Below are 18428 nucleotides of genomic sequence, written 5' to 3'. Positions count from 1 at the left end.
CTTCTACATGACAAATTAATGCGTATTAGTGGGAATCCAAAGGTCTTGGTTGCTACAAACATTAATCCTAAATTACTAGGAGGTAACTACAGTGTTGTTGTTAATACTCACTTTACAAAGCATCATAACGACAACTCTAATACTAGCCTTATGTCTGACTAAAAGCCACCTCTTCTTCGACACCACCTCCGACACCCACTTCTACTTTGACCATGAAACTCAAGCCGAGAACAGCTTTCTTAAAGTGTAAGATATTGATTAACGATCTTGAATAACTCACCACTGCTGCCAACAACAATTTTGTGATGGTCGAATATACACATCACACTCAGGCCTCAGCTGAATCAGAAAAAAGAAGTCGCTAGGAATACCTCCGACCACAAAGGCCTCCAAAAATCTGCAACATCCAAGGATATGAAGAACCCTGCCGCAACTGCTAATACTACTACCACTAGCGGTGGAGATTCATAGCTACTAAATAAAGAAAATCTAGCTTCGACTACGGCTCTCGCTACCTCAACCCATATTTTTCCGCTAAGTCTCACATGTATTTGACCACAAAAATGGTACTTCAATTTGGTAATGCGATACTGCTGCCGGCCCAAAAAATGTTCAAACATGATACGACAATAAACCCTTTCACAAATGGTTGCAAGTAAACACTTGGACCTTTACAAAAAGAAACTTCGACGATTTAACATTTGCACAAAAAACTCATCACGTCACCCCACCAAATTAACAATTATATTTCTGAAAAAAAAACACAGGCACATTCCGTTCACACCAGTTTAACCCACATGGTCGAATGTTAGTTAAGTAATAACAAAAACCACTTTCTGCCATACAACGGCCTTAACGCACTCAACAAATCACTGAGAAAACACCATCTGCTTCCATAGCCAAGCCTACCACAAATCACAACAACTCATAAACTTTCACTCAATAATCGCAAAAGACGACAAATGTCAATACAACAAAGCCATTGTCGAGCTCATCAAGTTCCACAGCAATACAATATTTAAAAAATGTATAATAATCAGCGCGAAGCGCGGATACACCGCTAGTTTTAAGACCGAAACAGTGCATTGTATTGCTCTGGATCAATTTTTTTTTTGTAACCCATATTCACAACTCACGTGGACACTTCACGTATTGCTCTGGATGAAAACCAGTGGAATCAAGAAAAGATTTTCGCATCTTAGCATCCAAAAGAGTACCAAAGAGAAGGTTTAAATATACATTATAACTAGGATGAGATCCGCGCCTTGCGCAGAATGAATCTAATATTCAAATTAAAATAATGTTACATTATCTATTAGTAACCTAATAAAATATACAAACTCAAAATTTGAAATTGCATTAGAATAACAAAATAAAGTGTTCTATCTCTTGTAATACGTTTGGTTGGGCAAGATTGAATAAAAGAAAAATGGGTTTTCGTCGTAAAGTAACACCATAGCTTTTCGTCGTAAAAAACAAGTAATATAACGTGCAGCTTACGATGAAAATTAGTTTCATCGTAAAGCCGAAGTAATTTAGTGTGTACTTTACGAACGAAACTTTATACGTTGTTTTAGCGACAAAATATCAAATCCATCTACTTTTTAGTTGTAAACATGTTTTTGGTTTCGACTAACCAACTATTTTTCCTCGTAAATTCCTAGTAAAATTCACCCTCCGATTTCAAAAATTTCCTATAAATATGTCGTTTGTGTTTCATTTGAAACACACCAAAAAGAAAATGTGAAAGGAAAAAAATGGCTGGTTATAGGAATATCTTCGAGTTGCGGAGATGGATGTATAAGCACAGAGATACTCACAGGAGAGTGACGAAAGAATATCTCGAAAGGTTGGAGACATTTATGCATCAAGCAGATTCTACACCGCTCATGCGCGGTAAGATGTTATGTCCTTGTCGGAAATGCAATAATTCAAAATTGGAAACTCGTGAAAATGTATGGAAGCATTTAGTAAATAGAGCTTTCACATCACATTACTATATTTGGTTTCAACATGGAAAATGTTATAATTGTGGGAATGAAACTAGTAGTAGTAATAGCAATTTTCAAGATGAACCGGTTGATCATTTGCATAATGAAAATAGTTACCATAAGGAGGAGAAGATGGTAGATTATGATAGGATTCATGATATGATAGCTGATGCATTGTAGATAATGAAGTTGAAGAACCTAATATAGATACAAAAAAGTTTTATGAAATGTTAGATGTTGCGAATCGGCCAATTTACAGTGGTTGTAGAGAAGGTCTCTCTAAATTGTCGTTGGCAGCTAGAATGATAAATATTAAAACTGATCACAATCTTACTTGAAAGTTGCATGGATGCATGGGCAGACTTGTTTAAAGAGTATTTTCCGGAAGACAATGTGTATGATAATTCTTATTATGAGATTCAGAAACTGGTTTATAGTCTTGGGTTGCCTTCGGAGATGATTGACGTTTGCATCTACAACTGCATGATCTACTAGGGAGATGATGCGAAGTTACAAGAATGTCGATTCTGCAAGAAGCCACGGTTCAAACCGAAAGGGTGAGGGAGTAATAGGATACCGTACCAAAAGATGTGGACCAACGGACAGATTGAAAAGATTGTACTAATCTGAGTAGACTGCTGGAAATATGAGATGGCATGCCGAGCATACTCAGACGGATGGTGAGATGACTCATCCATCAGATGCAAGAGTTTGTATACATTTTAATAAAGTATATCTAGATTTCACTAGAAACAGCCGGAATGTATATCTTGGATTATGCACAAATGGATTTAGTCCATTAGGAATGTCAGGGAGACAATATTTATTGTGGCCAGTCTTTCTTACGCCATCCAACCTACCACCGGAGATGTGCATGCAACGGATGATTGTTCAATTGAAACATCCAAAAAAAGTCTTGACCATATTAATACTTGGTCCGAAGCATCCAAAAAAGTCTATAGATGATTTTCTACAACCACTGATAAAAGAGTTGAAATATTTGTGGTCAACAGGGATGAGGACGTATGATTGTTCATCGAAAACAAATTTTGCGATGCGAGCTATGGTTTTGTGGACTATAAGTGATTTTCCTGCTTATGGGATGTTGTCTGGATGGACTAACACATGAGAGATTATCTTCTCCATATTGTAATGGAATGACTGATGTGTTTCAATTGAAGAATGGTAGGAAGACAAGTTGGTTCGACACCTGGAGGGGAACTACCTCTTCCATGTCACCAAATGCGGTACTGGGTGTTGGGTCTTGTCCTCAGCCCAGGTATAACCCTCTCGGGTGAAGTGGACCGCTGCCTGACCGAGCCCGGAGGAATGACCCGCGTAAGTGGGGAACCCCCGGATTATCAAAAAAAAAAAAGTAGACATATAAGCAAATCATAATAAACACTTCATCAACTACTTTTTTACTAAGGGCAACCACATTGGTATAGTATCTAAGAAGATATCTACCAATTAATGAAATTAAAAACTAAAACAAAATAAGAAAAGATAATTTTTTTTGTCAGGAAAAGTTCATTGCAGACATACTGTAAAAAAAAAAAAGTAAGAACCTCTTCACCACATTTCATTTAGTGATTCTTTCTTCTCTTTTAATTGTTTAAATTTAATTAAATAATAAATCTTTTTTATACATATTAATTTGGACAATTGCACTTGATATACACCAAAAAGATTATTTAGGTATATGGATAATCACTATTTGACATTTCATAATTTCACAGATGCCCCTAAACCTAAATTACCGATGTATCTTATTTTTTTTCCTGGAGATGTGACGTACTCTTCTGGTTTTCTCACTCTGATTAATTAAGCTTTTGCTTGTCTTTTGGAAGGGACACATGTTGAAGCTCAAGGGATCCTTGTTGCTAGCAAACCCAGAGGATGTGGCAGCAATTTAAAAAATGATGTAGCATTACACCCTATTCACACTACTTCAATATTATTGCAGGGTATCTGTGTAATTTCACTATTGCTTCTCTATCCAACTAACTAAATAACTTTTTTCCTGCATGGGTTGCTAATTTTCTTTTGATTCTTGTTTTTCCAGCCAATTTAGCTTTAATTTAGTACTTACTTAGTTACTGCTTACATTATTTTTTAATGCGTAACTTATTTTTTAATTAATATACTCTATATACAGTACATTAAGGATTTTTGTGTGCTCATTGGTAAATCGTCATTGATTCCTTAGTCTTGTCTTCTTTTTAAGAGAATACCAGATCTTAATCCGCCCGACTGGACGAGTATTTTTTTATGATATATATAAAATTATGAAAAACATAAGATTAGGGGATACAACTTCTACTACTTATAGTTTACTGTCGTAAATAATATTAGAGGCTGATCTGCGTATCTGTGTGGATATTGGACGGGTCTTTTTTTATGATATATATAGATATATAAACATTTCAGAACTTTAAATTAATTGTTCGAAATTGTATTGCTTTTGTTTATTTTTTAAACTTTGTATTTTGTAACTGTATTATGTAATCACGTACTTCCTTGAAATATTGGGAGCAAAAGGAAAAATATATTGAATGTGTCTGACAGCTTATTTATACAGAACTCATAATAGTTTTAAATCTTACAATGTGTATTAAATGTGTATTTATTTAGTTTCAAATATTTGAGAAATATAAAATTATAAGGAAATGAAAAAAATTGTAAATCATATTTGGTTACCACGGTCTTTCCTAAAAAAAATCAACTTGTATTGATGCGCAATTGGTTGATATTGTCCAAAAGCAGCCAAAACTTTAAAAGTGCCGATAGTCTTCCACTCTCTAACTGGTAAACCACATTGCATATGATAAATCTGATTTTTTGGCACACAGTTGCAATTTTTACACCCTATAAAACAGAAAAAAAAAACAGATTTATAAAACAGTAGAATAGAAAAAACTTATAAAACCTTAAATAAACAAAAAGTACAGATTAACTTGAGTTTTTCTATATTTTTCTTTTTATAGTTAATATATTATTATATAATAATGTTAATTTATTTAGTAATCCACGGTACACTCGCAATTGATCTCGGTGATTTGGAAAGTCATTCAGTTCAATGTCCATATCAGGTTTAAAAAACATTGATGAAAATATAACGTGATTTGACTGCAATTGGTTTTTTAGTATGAAATCTCACTATAGATATTTATATACTTAAAATATAATAGAGAAAGAAAAAAATCTTAGGACTTTATTTGAAATATACTCCTTAATCAAGGGTAGTTATTGTCAAAGATAATTATATAAACAAATGTGAAAAATATGTTAAAGATATCACATGTAGATATTTAAGTAGTTTAGATTATGGGGCAAATATATTGAAATAATATATAGGAATTGTAATAATTGAGAAAATATCTTTTATGATTATAGGGATTTAAATGGTAATGATAATAAAATAAAAAATAATTCAGTTTGAAAATATATTATTTGTTGACGAAAAAAAGATTTTACTTTTTGAAAAGATTTATTTTTTTAATGTAGAAAAACAATTTTCAGAACTAAATAACGAAATGTTTATATTTTAAAATATTAAAGTGTAGAAAATATACCAAGAAAATCTGGAAAGAATAAATTACATATATACCTTCACATCTATCTTATTAAAGTAGAATTTTTTGTTATTAAATTAGAATTATGATTGACTAATAATTCTTTTCTTGGAGTAGCTTCCAGCACAATTTTTGATTTACAAATTTTGTTATAAATATTAAAAGATTACATAAAGAAAAAATTATATATTTTGAATTGATTATATAACTCAGTTTTGATATAACAAATCTCACTATTGATATTTATATATTAAATTTAAAATTGAAAAGAAATTGTAGGTTCCAACAGCTTTTGATTTGAAAATCTCCTGGTGATATAATAATATTAAATATATTTTGATTTAAAAATATTTAAATACTAAAAAATTATATTAGACAGAAAATTATATCATGAGTTGTTTGATCAAATGTCAACGCTGATCCTATATTAGTTGTCGACGTTAAACTATTTCCTATAAATTGGTTTTTTAGTTACTATGATATTTATTAATAGTTAGTTTTTGAACGAATGATGCAATAATACATTTCCACATAAGGAATGTTAATATATATTAAGGCAATTATTAGTTCCTACATTTATTGAGACTGATTAATTTCTATAATCACTGAGTATTGTTACCATTTAAATTGTTTTTGAATTATAGATAAATCATGATAAAATCTCGGTAGATTGATTAATAGTATTGATTAATATGTTATTCAAGTTTCCAATCAATAATTCTTTTTATTCTTATCCTTGTTACCAAACAAAATCTTAAAGTACTTCTACTTTAATAAGATAGATATATAATTATGTTACATAAAAGTTTTTTTGACGTAATGTTAAATAGAAGTTGCCTTGTGTTTAAGTTTCTCTTTTTCTGGAGGAATAGAAAAACAAAAAGAAAAATTATTTTGTTTCTCTATAATTCAGAGATGATAAATCCCCTTCTGTGTTTAAAAAAAAAACTGTTTTTAGGCAAAAAATTATAACTATGTCTCATTAGACTAATTTTTATTTTGTACCATTTTTGTCTCTAATACCCTTTAGTACTTTTGAAAATAAATCAAATAAATAGTTTTACAAACAAAAAAATTTAAAAAATAGTAACGACTGATAGAATACCTATATCTATGTAGTGATATTTTTCAGTTCTAAAAGTGTTTTAATTATAATTTCATATTTTATTCTACAGAAAGAGAATTGACATTCTACGAAGTAGAAAATGAAATCCACTTTATTATTGAATCTACTTTGTTTAGAATACGTGATCTACGTAAATAATAATAATCTAAAAATATTTAGAATACACATTCTATTTTCAAACATTTTTATTGTATTTTACATATAGCTCTAAAATCTATGAAAATCAGAATCTACACATTATTGTAAATCTAAAATCTGTAGAAATCGGAATCTATGCATTCTATAAATCTAAAACCTGTAAACATTGATTTCAAACATGTTTATTGTATTCTACACATAGTAGAATACATATTCTACGGATAAAGATAATCAATTCCGAAAATATGGGAAGAAAATATTCAGTTTCCGTATTTGAAAAATCAAATTTTCACAATTGGAAATATTCAGTTCCGAAAATATGTGGATTTTTACTGTTTTCTTTTATTGTAATTACTTTAAATATTTATTATATCTTAATATTTAATAATTGTTTTGTTAATTATAATTTTGAATTTATAATTGAAATTAAGGGCAATTTTTCCATTTTGAAAATAATTAGCCTAATGAAACATAAAATATATGAGATTAGTCTAACACGACATAGTTATCATTTTTTTGACCCAAAAACAATTTTCCCAAAAACAAATCCCCCATATCTAAAACATATCTGATGTCATGTCTTTTCTGTTAAGCCCTTTCAAATTGTTGTTGACTAACTTCATTCTATTTGGTGATTTTTTTAACAGAGATTTGAGGTGATTATTTCCTTTTTTCTGTTGTTGAAATAACTATATCTCCTATAAATTAAAGGAGAAACATTAAAAAGTTATAACATTTAGTTCGTACTAATTAAAAAGTGTATGCTAATTTGTCACGTAATTAGAACTAGAAATTGACCCGCACAGGCAATTTTTTCTTTTTATAAAATGATATTTTTTATGATTATTGTTATATATTTTATATGTGTCATCATATAATTAATAATATAAGTAATTAATATTTTTAGGTTTCTATTCATCAGAATCGAACCCGAGTCAAATCGGGTAGTATGATTACTTTTGGCTATCTTTAGTTTGAATTTAATTCCTGAATTAAATCGGTTAATATGATTATTTTCGGGACATCCGAACCAGTCACATGTACATTAGTTTTTAGATAATTTTAGGTTTCTATACATCAAAACCTAATCCATATGGATTTGAGAAGACTCTAACTTAAAATCCACATGTAAATTTATAATACATGAATGAGCCTGATTTCAAGATCCAAAAACACCCGGCACTGGAAAAAACAATTCGTATCTGAACATGTATCTAAATGTATATGCCTAACTGATTATGTTAACAAATTAAAACACTTTTTTTTTAACCATTTTGAATTCTTGTGATAATGGAGCAATTTCATTCAACATTGTCAAACTATTATAGTTAATATGTAAAATAAATGATGTCGACCTATTATATTAAAGATATATAACTAATGAATTAATTAAAAAGAGTGAAAAAAGAAATGTAAAAATAATAATAAAATAATTGAAAATATGTAAGTTTTGTTTTGTATTTGTGTAAATTTTTTTTTGATTTTTTAGAAAATATAACAAATAAAGTGGTTTAAATTAATTAAATAGAATGAAAATTTGTAAAAAGTCACTTAATAGTAGATGTATTATTTTGTACTTCCATTTTAATAGAATTGATAAATTTACTATATTCATTTGGAACTATAAATCTAGTATAGTTAATACCAAAAGAATATTCGGATGCTCTGTGACTTAGTTGTTATGTTTTTTCGTATATATTTTTCGATTAACTACTGAAAATAAAAACAAAAAAAATAAAATTTTCTACAATCAATTACTTAACTGTAAAAGATATATTTTTATTTTTGTTGATGCAGGAGCGCACAAATAGAAGATCCTTTAGTAAATACTAGAGTCTCTCTCCGCGCTACGCGCGGAAAAGTGTGTTGATAGTTTATTTATCGATCGTATGTTTCAATGTTTTTTTGTAATGGGAGCTTTATATTTTCAAAATCATGGAAAAGTTGGTGAATATCCATTGTTTAAAAAACAAAAAGAGTAGCTTGGATAATAAACTTGATTTTCTGATATTAGAATTATTTAGGGGTGTTTTAATCCGATAAAACCAACCCATTAAAATTGAACCAAACCGAGCTAGAGAAAGTAGATTAAATTTGGCGATACCGAATATACCGAACATATGTCTTTTTTTAGAAATTGGGATATATGGATATGCTTTGATATCTAAACCGTTCAAACTAAGTAAACCGAATAAACCAATCAATTAAAATATAATAGCATAAATACATGTAAATTATATAATCTAATTAATAATATATATTTTATGTATTTTGTTGATATGAACCTCATATTTAAATGTTTATTTCATTAATTTTATTTTAAATAGTTTAGTAGTTTATCTAAACCAAATTAAATTATTGTATAATAAAAGTGTCTAGGGATAGACATAAACCGAGTCACTAAAACAAATTATATTATGGTCTATTTTTGATTGTATATTCCAATAATTTAGGCAAAAAAACTCGGAGACATATTCATCTAATAAAAATAAATTTGGACGCATCAAATATATTCTTCTTTTTGTAGGGAATAGTGCAGTTGATTTCATTTATATGACCACCAAGGTAGGCTAATTTACAAACACCTGTGTGGAATAAGTGCCAATACGTTTTAAATTTATATGGTCGTAGAAGCTTAAAACAAAGTCGAGGAAACCATAAACTCAGATTTTCAGATGAATATATAAACCAAGTGCTAAACCTTTTTTTAATTAAGATGGTGGAATTAATAATACATTTGAAGAAACAATAAGCTGAGATTTAAAAAAAGGCACCTTAGTGGAGCTTAAGAAAATTAAAAGACATCTGTAAACACGTGAATGTAATAAGTACTAATAAGTTTTAATTGTGGTAAAAGTTGCAAACATGGTCAATGAAACAAAACAAACTGAAATTTTTTTTTTATAAACAATACTGCAATGAAGCAAAAGAGAAATAGTGAGGTTTCAAGTTCGATAGCCTTAACAATTACTGGGTGCGAGCCTTCTTTAGGATGTTTCCTGCAACCTGAACCGGGTCTTCATCATGATAGCCTGCTCACAAATGTGCTCTGCAACTGAAACTGCTCCACAGGATGGGCTCGCCGTGTTCGAGGGATTTACACACTTTCGTTGCTCTGGTCATTACCACTTGACATCTCTCCATCCAAGCAGTTGCAGGAGAGATATTTGACACCAGGAAAATCGCTCAACACCCACCAAAGAGTTCAAGTATCCCAAGATGACTTTGTTCCCAGAAGTCAACACTTTCTCAGCATCATCTAGTGTGGTTAGATTATACACACCAGGACCTATCTTCTTCTTCACCCACGTCACTATCGTTTCTCTGCATCACAAATCAGATCCAATAAAAAAGGCACCTCAATACAAAAAAACACACTAAAGATTTGAACTTTCAATACAATTCACAATAAATATTTGAACTTTCAATACAATTGACACTAAAGTTTTGAACTTTCAATACAATTGACACTAAGGATTTGAACTTTCAATACAATTCACAATAAAGATTTGAACTTTAGTTACAAAAAATGGAGAGTTGACTTACTTGGTCCTGCCTCCATTGTAAGGCTTGTGCTCGCCATCTACGAAGAACAGTATGGTGAGGAAGCCCTGAACACTATACTGATGAGCGAGCTCGTTCTCCTCCGTGGGATCGATCTTAGCCAAAACGACACCGTCTCCTTTAGAGGGCTTCTCACATCCCACTGATTGTATAATTCGAGTGGTTATAACTGCGCTGATGATAACACTGAGTCAAGGCTCAGTGATAACAATATCAGAAGCGCCTCGGGCAGCGCATGTAACATCAGCAACAGAATATCAAAATCTTGTACTTGCGAAACAATATCAAAATATCCTTGTAGAGAGAAAGGGCAAGTTCATGAACAAAAAAACTCTTCTTAACTAACCTGGGAAGACAGCAGCAAATCCATCAACTTTCTCAATCAACTGTTCAACGAAACAGCAGCTAGGCTTTCGTCTTTGTGATTTCCAAGTAGAGAAGCTGATGCTGATGGCATGTTTGATTCCATACCGAGCCTCTGTCTAGTCTATTTGGAAATAGCAAGTTGATCACATATAAGGAAACTGATACAGCATAAGGTTAAAGCCAAAGAGAGAAGTAAATACAAAGATGTTACCCAGTTTGGTTCAGGACTGAAAGAGTCGGTTTCCAGTTGACATCACTACTTGTTGTCACATGCTACAGCTTCGGTTCTAAGTTCTTGGGTTTCCTCTTGGTTCTCTATCCTCAGGCTCGGACTACTGTTGGGCTGAGGAATCTGTGGAGATTATGATGACTGAATGAGCCACTATGCGACATAGTTTGCAAAAGTCTGAATGGCTGTGCGTAAGAAGTAAGTGTTTGTTTAAGTTACCATTGGATGGGATTTATAAGAGAGAACATCGTGATCTGATGAAAGAGATGAGTCTGAGGGTCTTTGAAACAGCAAATGAGCTATGGATCGGTCTATCGGGTTTGTATCAGTTTCTATATCCAAGAATCCCACGTACCTGTAGATATTAATGACAGAATCTAAAACAACTGAAAGATGAGTGAGTACATAGCAGAAGATAAAATGATGAGTATACAGGAGAAGTAGGCAGTTGGTGCTTACTTGTCTGTTTCACCAGTCTCGAGATGCGAGCCAGCACCTTTCACCTGTCTGTTTCCACCATTTGCATCCATACAATGATGTCTCTGCTCTGCGCTTTTTGCCAATCGGTATAAGCTGTCCCTTATGCAAAGCTTCGTCCTAACATCCAACTGGAGCAAGCGAGTGCAAATCAACAAAGTAAACAATTGTACACGTAAGTTTATATTAATTATTGTACACGTAAGTAAATACACAGATGTAAACAATTGCACACGTAAGAGTTGATTCTATGAAATAGTCTGGACACAATCTGTTATTACAATTTACTATCGATATAAGTGGACTGGATTGAATCGGAAGTAAGGAGTCTCTCTAATACCAACTCTTGCCTCTTTAGGGTCAGCAAGTATTCCAACCATATAGCATCTTGATTCTCTGTTCTTGAAGCTTTAGTAGGTAAAAAGTAATGCTTCTTCTTTTTCAACGGTTTTCAGAATACAGAAAATTATAACATAAAACAGAGCTTAAAACCAACTAAAACAATACCAATATAACCTGGAAAATTAAATGAAAATAAAATAAATCAAATTCCCTGAAAGGAAAAAAATGAGACTTTGGATAAGATCAAACTCAATGTCTCTGTAGCTCTGTTGCCGGCGTGACTTTCCCGCCGTTTAAAGCACGTAATTTTTTTATTCCAATCTCATAGCTGTTTCTGCTATCTACCCACCGGAATCCCCGTCTCCGAGATGACCACATACATACATCATCGTTGGAGACAGAACATCTTTTCCCACGTTTAGAGCGTATGGCTTTCTCTCCCTCAACACTGTCACGTCTTTTTGATTCCCTCATCTGCAGAATCTTCAGAGCTTTTGGAAGGTTCACACACATCATGTGGAGACAGGACGGAGGAGACGGGACTTGCCGTTTGGTTTTGGTTTAGCTTAAAATAATCTAGGGTTTTGGTTTGTAGACATGAAAGGGGAAAGAGTATATAAAGAAGGATAAAAAGAAGGAGGTGAAACGTATTCATTAAGACGATATTGAAGAACTCCATTGATTGATGGCAAATAGGCTTAGTAACGGTGAATGTATGAAGAGGAAAGGAGAAGATGAAGACAAAGGAAAAAGACGATATAGTTTCTAAATGGCGTCTATTGTAAGATAACATTAATTTAAGTCCATAACATTAACTGGGCTATGTTTTACGAAGCCCAACAGAGAAATGCGATTGAAGCCCAATTGATTTAAGTGACGAATCTGACATGGCAATTTTCTCTTTTTCTATTGGCCGATTTAATTGGGTGATGTGGACAGCTTCTCCTTTGATAGTATTTAGCTTTTAGTATAGTATAGATATCGCATATGCGTAACGTAACTAAATTAGTCTTTATGTAAATTATAGAATATCATTTAGTGGTAAGCTATAAGTTGCTTTGGACAAAAAAAAAGAATGACCAACTAATAGTGAACGTAAAATATATAATGTTAATTTTATTATTTACTAGGGGTTGGTCCGCCATGCGGGCGGGTGAGTTTATATTAAAATTATTTTAATAATTAAATATATTTTAAAATTTTATAAAAATTTTAAAATTTACCATATATTGAAAGTAATAAATACTTTTTTTAATTTAAGTTCCCAAAAGTGATCACTGGCATTATTTTTGTCAGAGAACACAAAACTATTAAATTTTAAAATTATGTAAAATGTAATGATTTAATTTTTTCCTATTTGATTTCTTTTTCAATTCGACATTGAAGAAAATATAAAGTAAGAGTAACTCATATTTTGTTACTGTTGTTAATTATTTTTTTCCTATTGATTTGGCTTTCACATGTTTTTATGTAAAGTTGGTATAATATTTAGTGTACTTTATTTTATAGTATTGCCATGTTTGTTTGATTGCGTTGTGTGTTATAATTATTTCCGGTGATTGTAGATGATTTATTTTAGTTTTGTATAGTGTTTCTTTTACTTGAGTATGCTTTCAAGCCGGTTGGTCCAAGGAGGCTTCTTCACCATGGAATTGGGTGTTGGTACGTCAAATAGCAAACTATGCTTCACCTAGGTGCGTGCAGATGAATATGTTCTCAAGTGAGGCCGAGAGTTTTTATATAGTCTAAAAGGCAAGAGAAGGGTTAAGAGGCGAAGAGGCAAGGTAGAAACCGCTACGTAATTATAACCTGAAAACTAAAGCCTTTGCTATCGTTTGTTACGTTACTGATTAAATATTAAAATGTAAAAGTATGTATATGTCGTTTATTGTGGGGTCGTATGTGTTTTGATATTTTATGTAAATGGCGATGAATGATTAATGTTTAGACAAAGTATAATAAGAACAACTCGAAACACTCAATCTCATGTTAAACATGGTGATCAGAGTTATAATAGCGAGACCCTCATTATTGGGTATAAGAGTCGAAAAGTGTAATTTGCTTAAAAAATTATAACTTACTCTGTTACTCATTTGCTATAAGACCAAGATATGAACCATTTGACGACAAAAAAAATGAACCATTTTGCACCACCAATCAATGTATACTGGTGAATTTAAGAAAGCCGACTATAAGTTCTCCTTAATATTTTCCAATGTCATTTTGTAAAATATGTTCGACTTTTTGGTTAAGTTTGTACAAAATGTCCTACTGATTCGGTTTTGGGTATTTGGGTTGTGATTCTAACGCTTAGCTTCATGTACAGATCTGTAGTAAACATTGTCATTTAAGAGAACTTATCAAAAACATTAAGAGTTAAGACACTCACTATTGTCATCTCCTGTAGACAATATATTGCCGAAGCTTCTTCACGTAGGTCAGTTCTCTTTTGACTCCTGCTTGTTGATAGAAACATTCAGTATCATAGAACAACATGAACTAAAGAAATATACATTTTACAAACTGAACAGAACAACGAACCCAGTCGAACAGATCATCCAAGAACTTTTAAAACATAAACATAAGAAGGTCAGTAAAAAAGGAAACAAAAAGACAAAATTCTGGTTCAAGAAGAAGAAGACGACAAAGTTTAAGAAAATTCAGACTTTGGATAAGATCAAACTCTTATTATCAATCTGGGTGTAGTCGTCAAATTAATTTAATTTTTAAATTAAAGTTCAGAAACAGAAGCAGCTAAGAACAAAAAAGAGATCTTCTCATGCAAAACAATAACACTAAAAATAGAAAAAAACTTATAATTGAATAAACTGAACAGATAAATTTGACGGGATAGAACATACCTTTTTATAGCTGAGGATTCTCCATGATTCACAGAAAGGAAGTAATGGTGGAGCTATTGTTAATGACAGCGTTTAAGACGTCGTTTCGATTGATCCTCATTCCGTAACATCTCCAGTTTTGGTGGCCGGTAAGATGAAAAGAAACAGAGCTTCGACGGTGATCGTTTAAGGCGGCCGGAGTCTTCAAGAAAAAGACCACGTGGGTCTAATTTGTGTACAATCCAAGCCTTCTTAAATTAAACCGAAAACCAAATACAAAATCCAATTAGAAGCCCACAAAAAATCAGAAAGATGAAATTTAGTGATTAAAAGAGAGTGCCATGTGGCATTAATTCCCCCCCCCCCCCCCCCCCCCTCCAAGGAGAAAAAAAGCCTCCTTTATTTATAAAGATATGGAATTAGATGTGATCTATTTAGGTAAGTATGATTTAAATTCAGAAAATGCAATAATTACTGAAAGTTAGGATTAATTAGCTTCTTAGTGGCATTAGCTGTAATTAAATAGTTTATTTATAGGGTAATTATATTTTGAATTATTAAAAAGGAAAAGGTAAAAAATATTAAAATCATATATTCATTAATTATTTCAGTGGCATTATGTTGTAAATATTGTGCAACTCTTAGGGGTATTTCCTATTTTTATTCCAATTTTAATAGATTAGATACTAATTTTCCTTACGCGGCGGTTTGAGAATCAATTAAGAAATTTGTTAGTCCAAACTTAAATTGTTAGAGAATGTTATATTATATAGTATGTTTATTATATACCACTGATTTATCAAATTGATATTTATCATCTATTTTTTTCTTAAATAAAACCTACGAAATCGCCTAATGTGATTCAAATATATATATGGCAACTAATGGTTTAAAATAATAAAGATATGCTAAAAATCAGTATACTTTCTATCATTTTTGTTTAATTCTTTATTATTAAAATAAATTACAAAATTACATTAATCATATAATAGAAATTTATATTTTTGTATATGTTTTATTTTGAATTTTTGAAAACGAGTATAAATTACTAAAACTGTTAAAAATCTCACATAATCTTTTGTGATCAATGTTTAAAATTTTATGTAATAAGATACAATGATTATAAACCATATGAATAAATAATTTTATTTTAATAGATGTTTATGTTAAACTAAACTATACATCATAGGGGTGGATGATCGGGTACCCGTTCGAGTTCGGATCGGGCATTTCGTATTTTTGGGTATTTCGGTATAGGAATATAATATCCATTCGGGTATTTCTATATTTCGGACCGGATTCGGATATTTTTAGTTCGGGTTTAGTTATTTATGGTCGGGTTTCGTGTATTTAGATTTTGAAAAAAAAATCAAAATTTTCATTGCTCAAGTTTCTTATATTTAAAAATCTACCTTTAACTTAATTGTTTTTTTTATTTTCAATTGATTAAATGATTAATATATTTGGAGATAATTTTTTTTTAGAAAAGACAGTAATTTGGTTACTGTTTTGAAATTTTCGATATAATTTTTGTTAATGCACCAAACAAGAAGTTTGACATGTTTTTCAAATGAGTATTAATCCGTAATTATATGTATATTATCTGATCTAAAAATATGTGTAGCATTAATAAAACTATTTTGAATAAAATGAGAGGAGTTAACTAGAAATATAAGTTAAATATACATATATTCGGTTATCTTCGGATATCTATTTGGTTTCGATATTACCCGTTCGGGTTTGGATATCCAATATCTGCTAACTTAATATCCGTTTGTTTATTTTGCTACTTTTGTTCGGATTTCGGTTCAGATTTTTCGGGTCAAGTTCGGGTGCGGCTTCAGATATCGGGTAAAGTGTTCATGCCTAATACATCATATGAAAATATATACATGTATTTTGATATTTGCATTGAAAATATATTGAAAAGTTAATATTTTAATTTTGAAATCTTCATTGTTTTTTCTAAATGATTATAAATTATTGAAACCACTAAACATCCCACACTAAAAAAAAATCATTGGTGTAAAGTTTTGTTACACAAATCTGCAAATAATTATAAAATCATATGAGTAGAAACCTTCTTAAATAAATATCCATATTAAAAGTATACTATATATCTATGTTAATATTATTTATATTAATTATACATCATATACATAGGGTGGCTGTTTAATTTACATGTGCATATCAATTTATTATATAATAGTAACTGATTTCTTAGTTATTTAAGATATATTATTATTTTATTATTTCATAATATGCAGAAAACATAAAATAAATAATAAATATAAAATATTTATTCTGCAAGACGTAAATCTTAACTTAAGTACGGATCTCTTTTATAATTTTAAATTTTATAAATTTCTAAATCTCAGGAAAAAAAAGAACAAAATGAGAATAAACTCTAAAATTAATATTTATATCGAGAAATAAACAAAATGAAAATCGACAAAAAAAAAGAAAAAAAATATTGAAGATAGATAGGATTAACACGTGAATGTAAATTTTTTATACCCATAATTAAATTTTAAATTGTTAAATCATGATATAAAACCGAGCTGATATAGTTTTATTGTAACCAAATAATAGGTCTGAGATTCTTCGGCCTAAACGTTATGTTCTTATGTGATAAGTTATTTTGGACCTAAAATATTTTTAAAAATGTGATCAACTCATCGGTAAACAAATGATGTAATTAACAAAAACGTTTTAAAAAATTGTTCAAGAGCCAAACATATTAATTTGATCAAGAATATAAATTTTATTTTTTCATATATAATTATTTTTTAAATAATTTTATATAAATTCATTATGCACAAGACACAAGTTTTATCCTAGTATATATATTTGCATTTGCTCTCTGGACCCTTTTGATTCATTAACAAACCATCTAACATAGCTGATTTCTTCATACGTTACTGTACACTTTATCTTTGCTATTGTCATTACTTCTTTTTTTTTGATATTGGCATTTCTTCTCGTCTCGAGCTTAACCTATTGTGCTTTATATTATTGTTGATTGTCAGATTTGAAGGGTTTTTTTTCTTCCATTCAGTAGCCTTCTTCTACAACTCTGTAGAGAGCAAAGGATCCCCATTACGGCTGCACCATTTACATTTATATAGCCAAAATATATGATTTTATATATTTCATGGTTTCGATCCATTTGAGCGAAGCAAATTTTGTATTAATTTTAACGATTTCATACGGTGTGTACTAGAGAAATGGTTCTAAGCAAAAAGCAAATGAAGAAACTCCAAACATACATAAGCGTAATTCCAAATTATACAGAAGCCAAAAATAAATCTGGCACACAGCATATCATGGATCAACCCCTTGCTCCATTTAATTCTCCACGTCAATAGAACAATTATATGATATCTATCAATAGGTTCTTGTAGTAATTAGAAGATAGAACACATGATTTTCTCCATATGAATAAACCATATGAATAAAATACAACCCTTCCGCGTAGTCATTTAATTCTCCACGTCCCTTGCCACGTCATATGGTTTATAATCATTGTGTCCCTTGCCACGTCATATGTTTATTTTTCATTTTTATTTTTTTGAAACTAATCATATGTTTATTCATATGGTTTATAATATGGTTTATAAATATCTTCGAGGATTTATAAACCATATGAATAAAATACAACACTACGAGGAAGTGTCTGAATTAGAACACAAGATGCCTTGGGAGTAAACTCATAAATGTATTTGTCATACATGTAAAGAAAGAGAAGAACGAGAAAGCGCCGTGCCGTACGAATATATG

The 18428-nt window shown here is 30.7% G+C and overlaps 1 protein-coding gene and 1 long non-coding RNA gene across 9 annotated transcripts; both read right to left on the bottom strand.

The window, feature by feature from the left end:
* Positions 1-615: 615 nt before the first annotated feature.
* Positions 616-14910, bottom strand: LOC130498554 (uncharacterized). 3 transcript variants are annotated; one of them, XR_008937451.1, is made up of 3 exons: positions 14670-14889; positions 14198-14264; positions 616-905 (listed from the first exon to the last, which is right to left on the bottom strand). It is a non-coding gene; the product is annotated as an uncharacterized LOC130498554 (long non-coding RNA). The 3 variants fall into 3 exon arrangements; XR_008937449.1 differs by lacking the exon at positions 616-905 and adding an exon at positions 13149-14136 and having other exon boundaries at positions 14670-14888; XR_008937450.1 differs by lacking the exon at positions 616-905 and having other exon boundaries at positions 14140-14264; positions 14670-14910.
* On the bottom strand, positions 9630-12683 carry LOC108836435 (protein LNK1-like). Of its 6 annotated transcripts, none has more exons than XR_001947142.2 (7): positions 11748-12683; positions 11449-11597; positions 11209-11344; positions 10972-11112; positions 10741-10881; positions 10377-10568; positions 9630-10154 (listed from the first exon to the last, which is right to left on the bottom strand). XR_001947142.2 is itself a non-coding variant. In XM_056992007.1 (6 exons), the coding sequence occupies exons 1-4, from the start codon at positions 11844-11846 to the stop codon at positions 11017-11019; spliced, it is 411 nt and encodes a 136-aa protein (XP_056847987.1). In that variant the 5' UTR covers positions 11847-12543; the 3' UTR covers positions 10377-10580; positions 10741-10881; positions 10972-11016. The 6 variants fall into 6 exon arrangements, 4 of the variants coding, with proteins under 4 accessions (XP_056847987.1, XP_056847986.1, XP_056847988.1 ...); XR_001947143.2 differs by having other exon boundaries at positions 11807-12683; XM_056992007.1 differs by lacking the exon at positions 9630-10154 and having other exon boundaries at positions 10377-10580; positions 11817-12543.
* Positions 14911-18428: the final 3518 nt, after the last annotated feature.

The sequence above is a fragment of the Raphanus sativus genome, chromosome 8, assembly GCF_000801105.2.
Source record: "Raphanus sativus cultivar WK10039 chromosome 8, ASM80110v3, whole genome shotgun sequence".
Classification (NCBI taxonomy): domain Eukaryota; kingdom Viridiplantae; phylum Streptophyta; class Magnoliopsida; order Brassicales; family Brassicaceae; genus Raphanus; species Raphanus sativus.
This window is presented reverse-complemented; position numbering and strand designations above follow the sequence as displayed.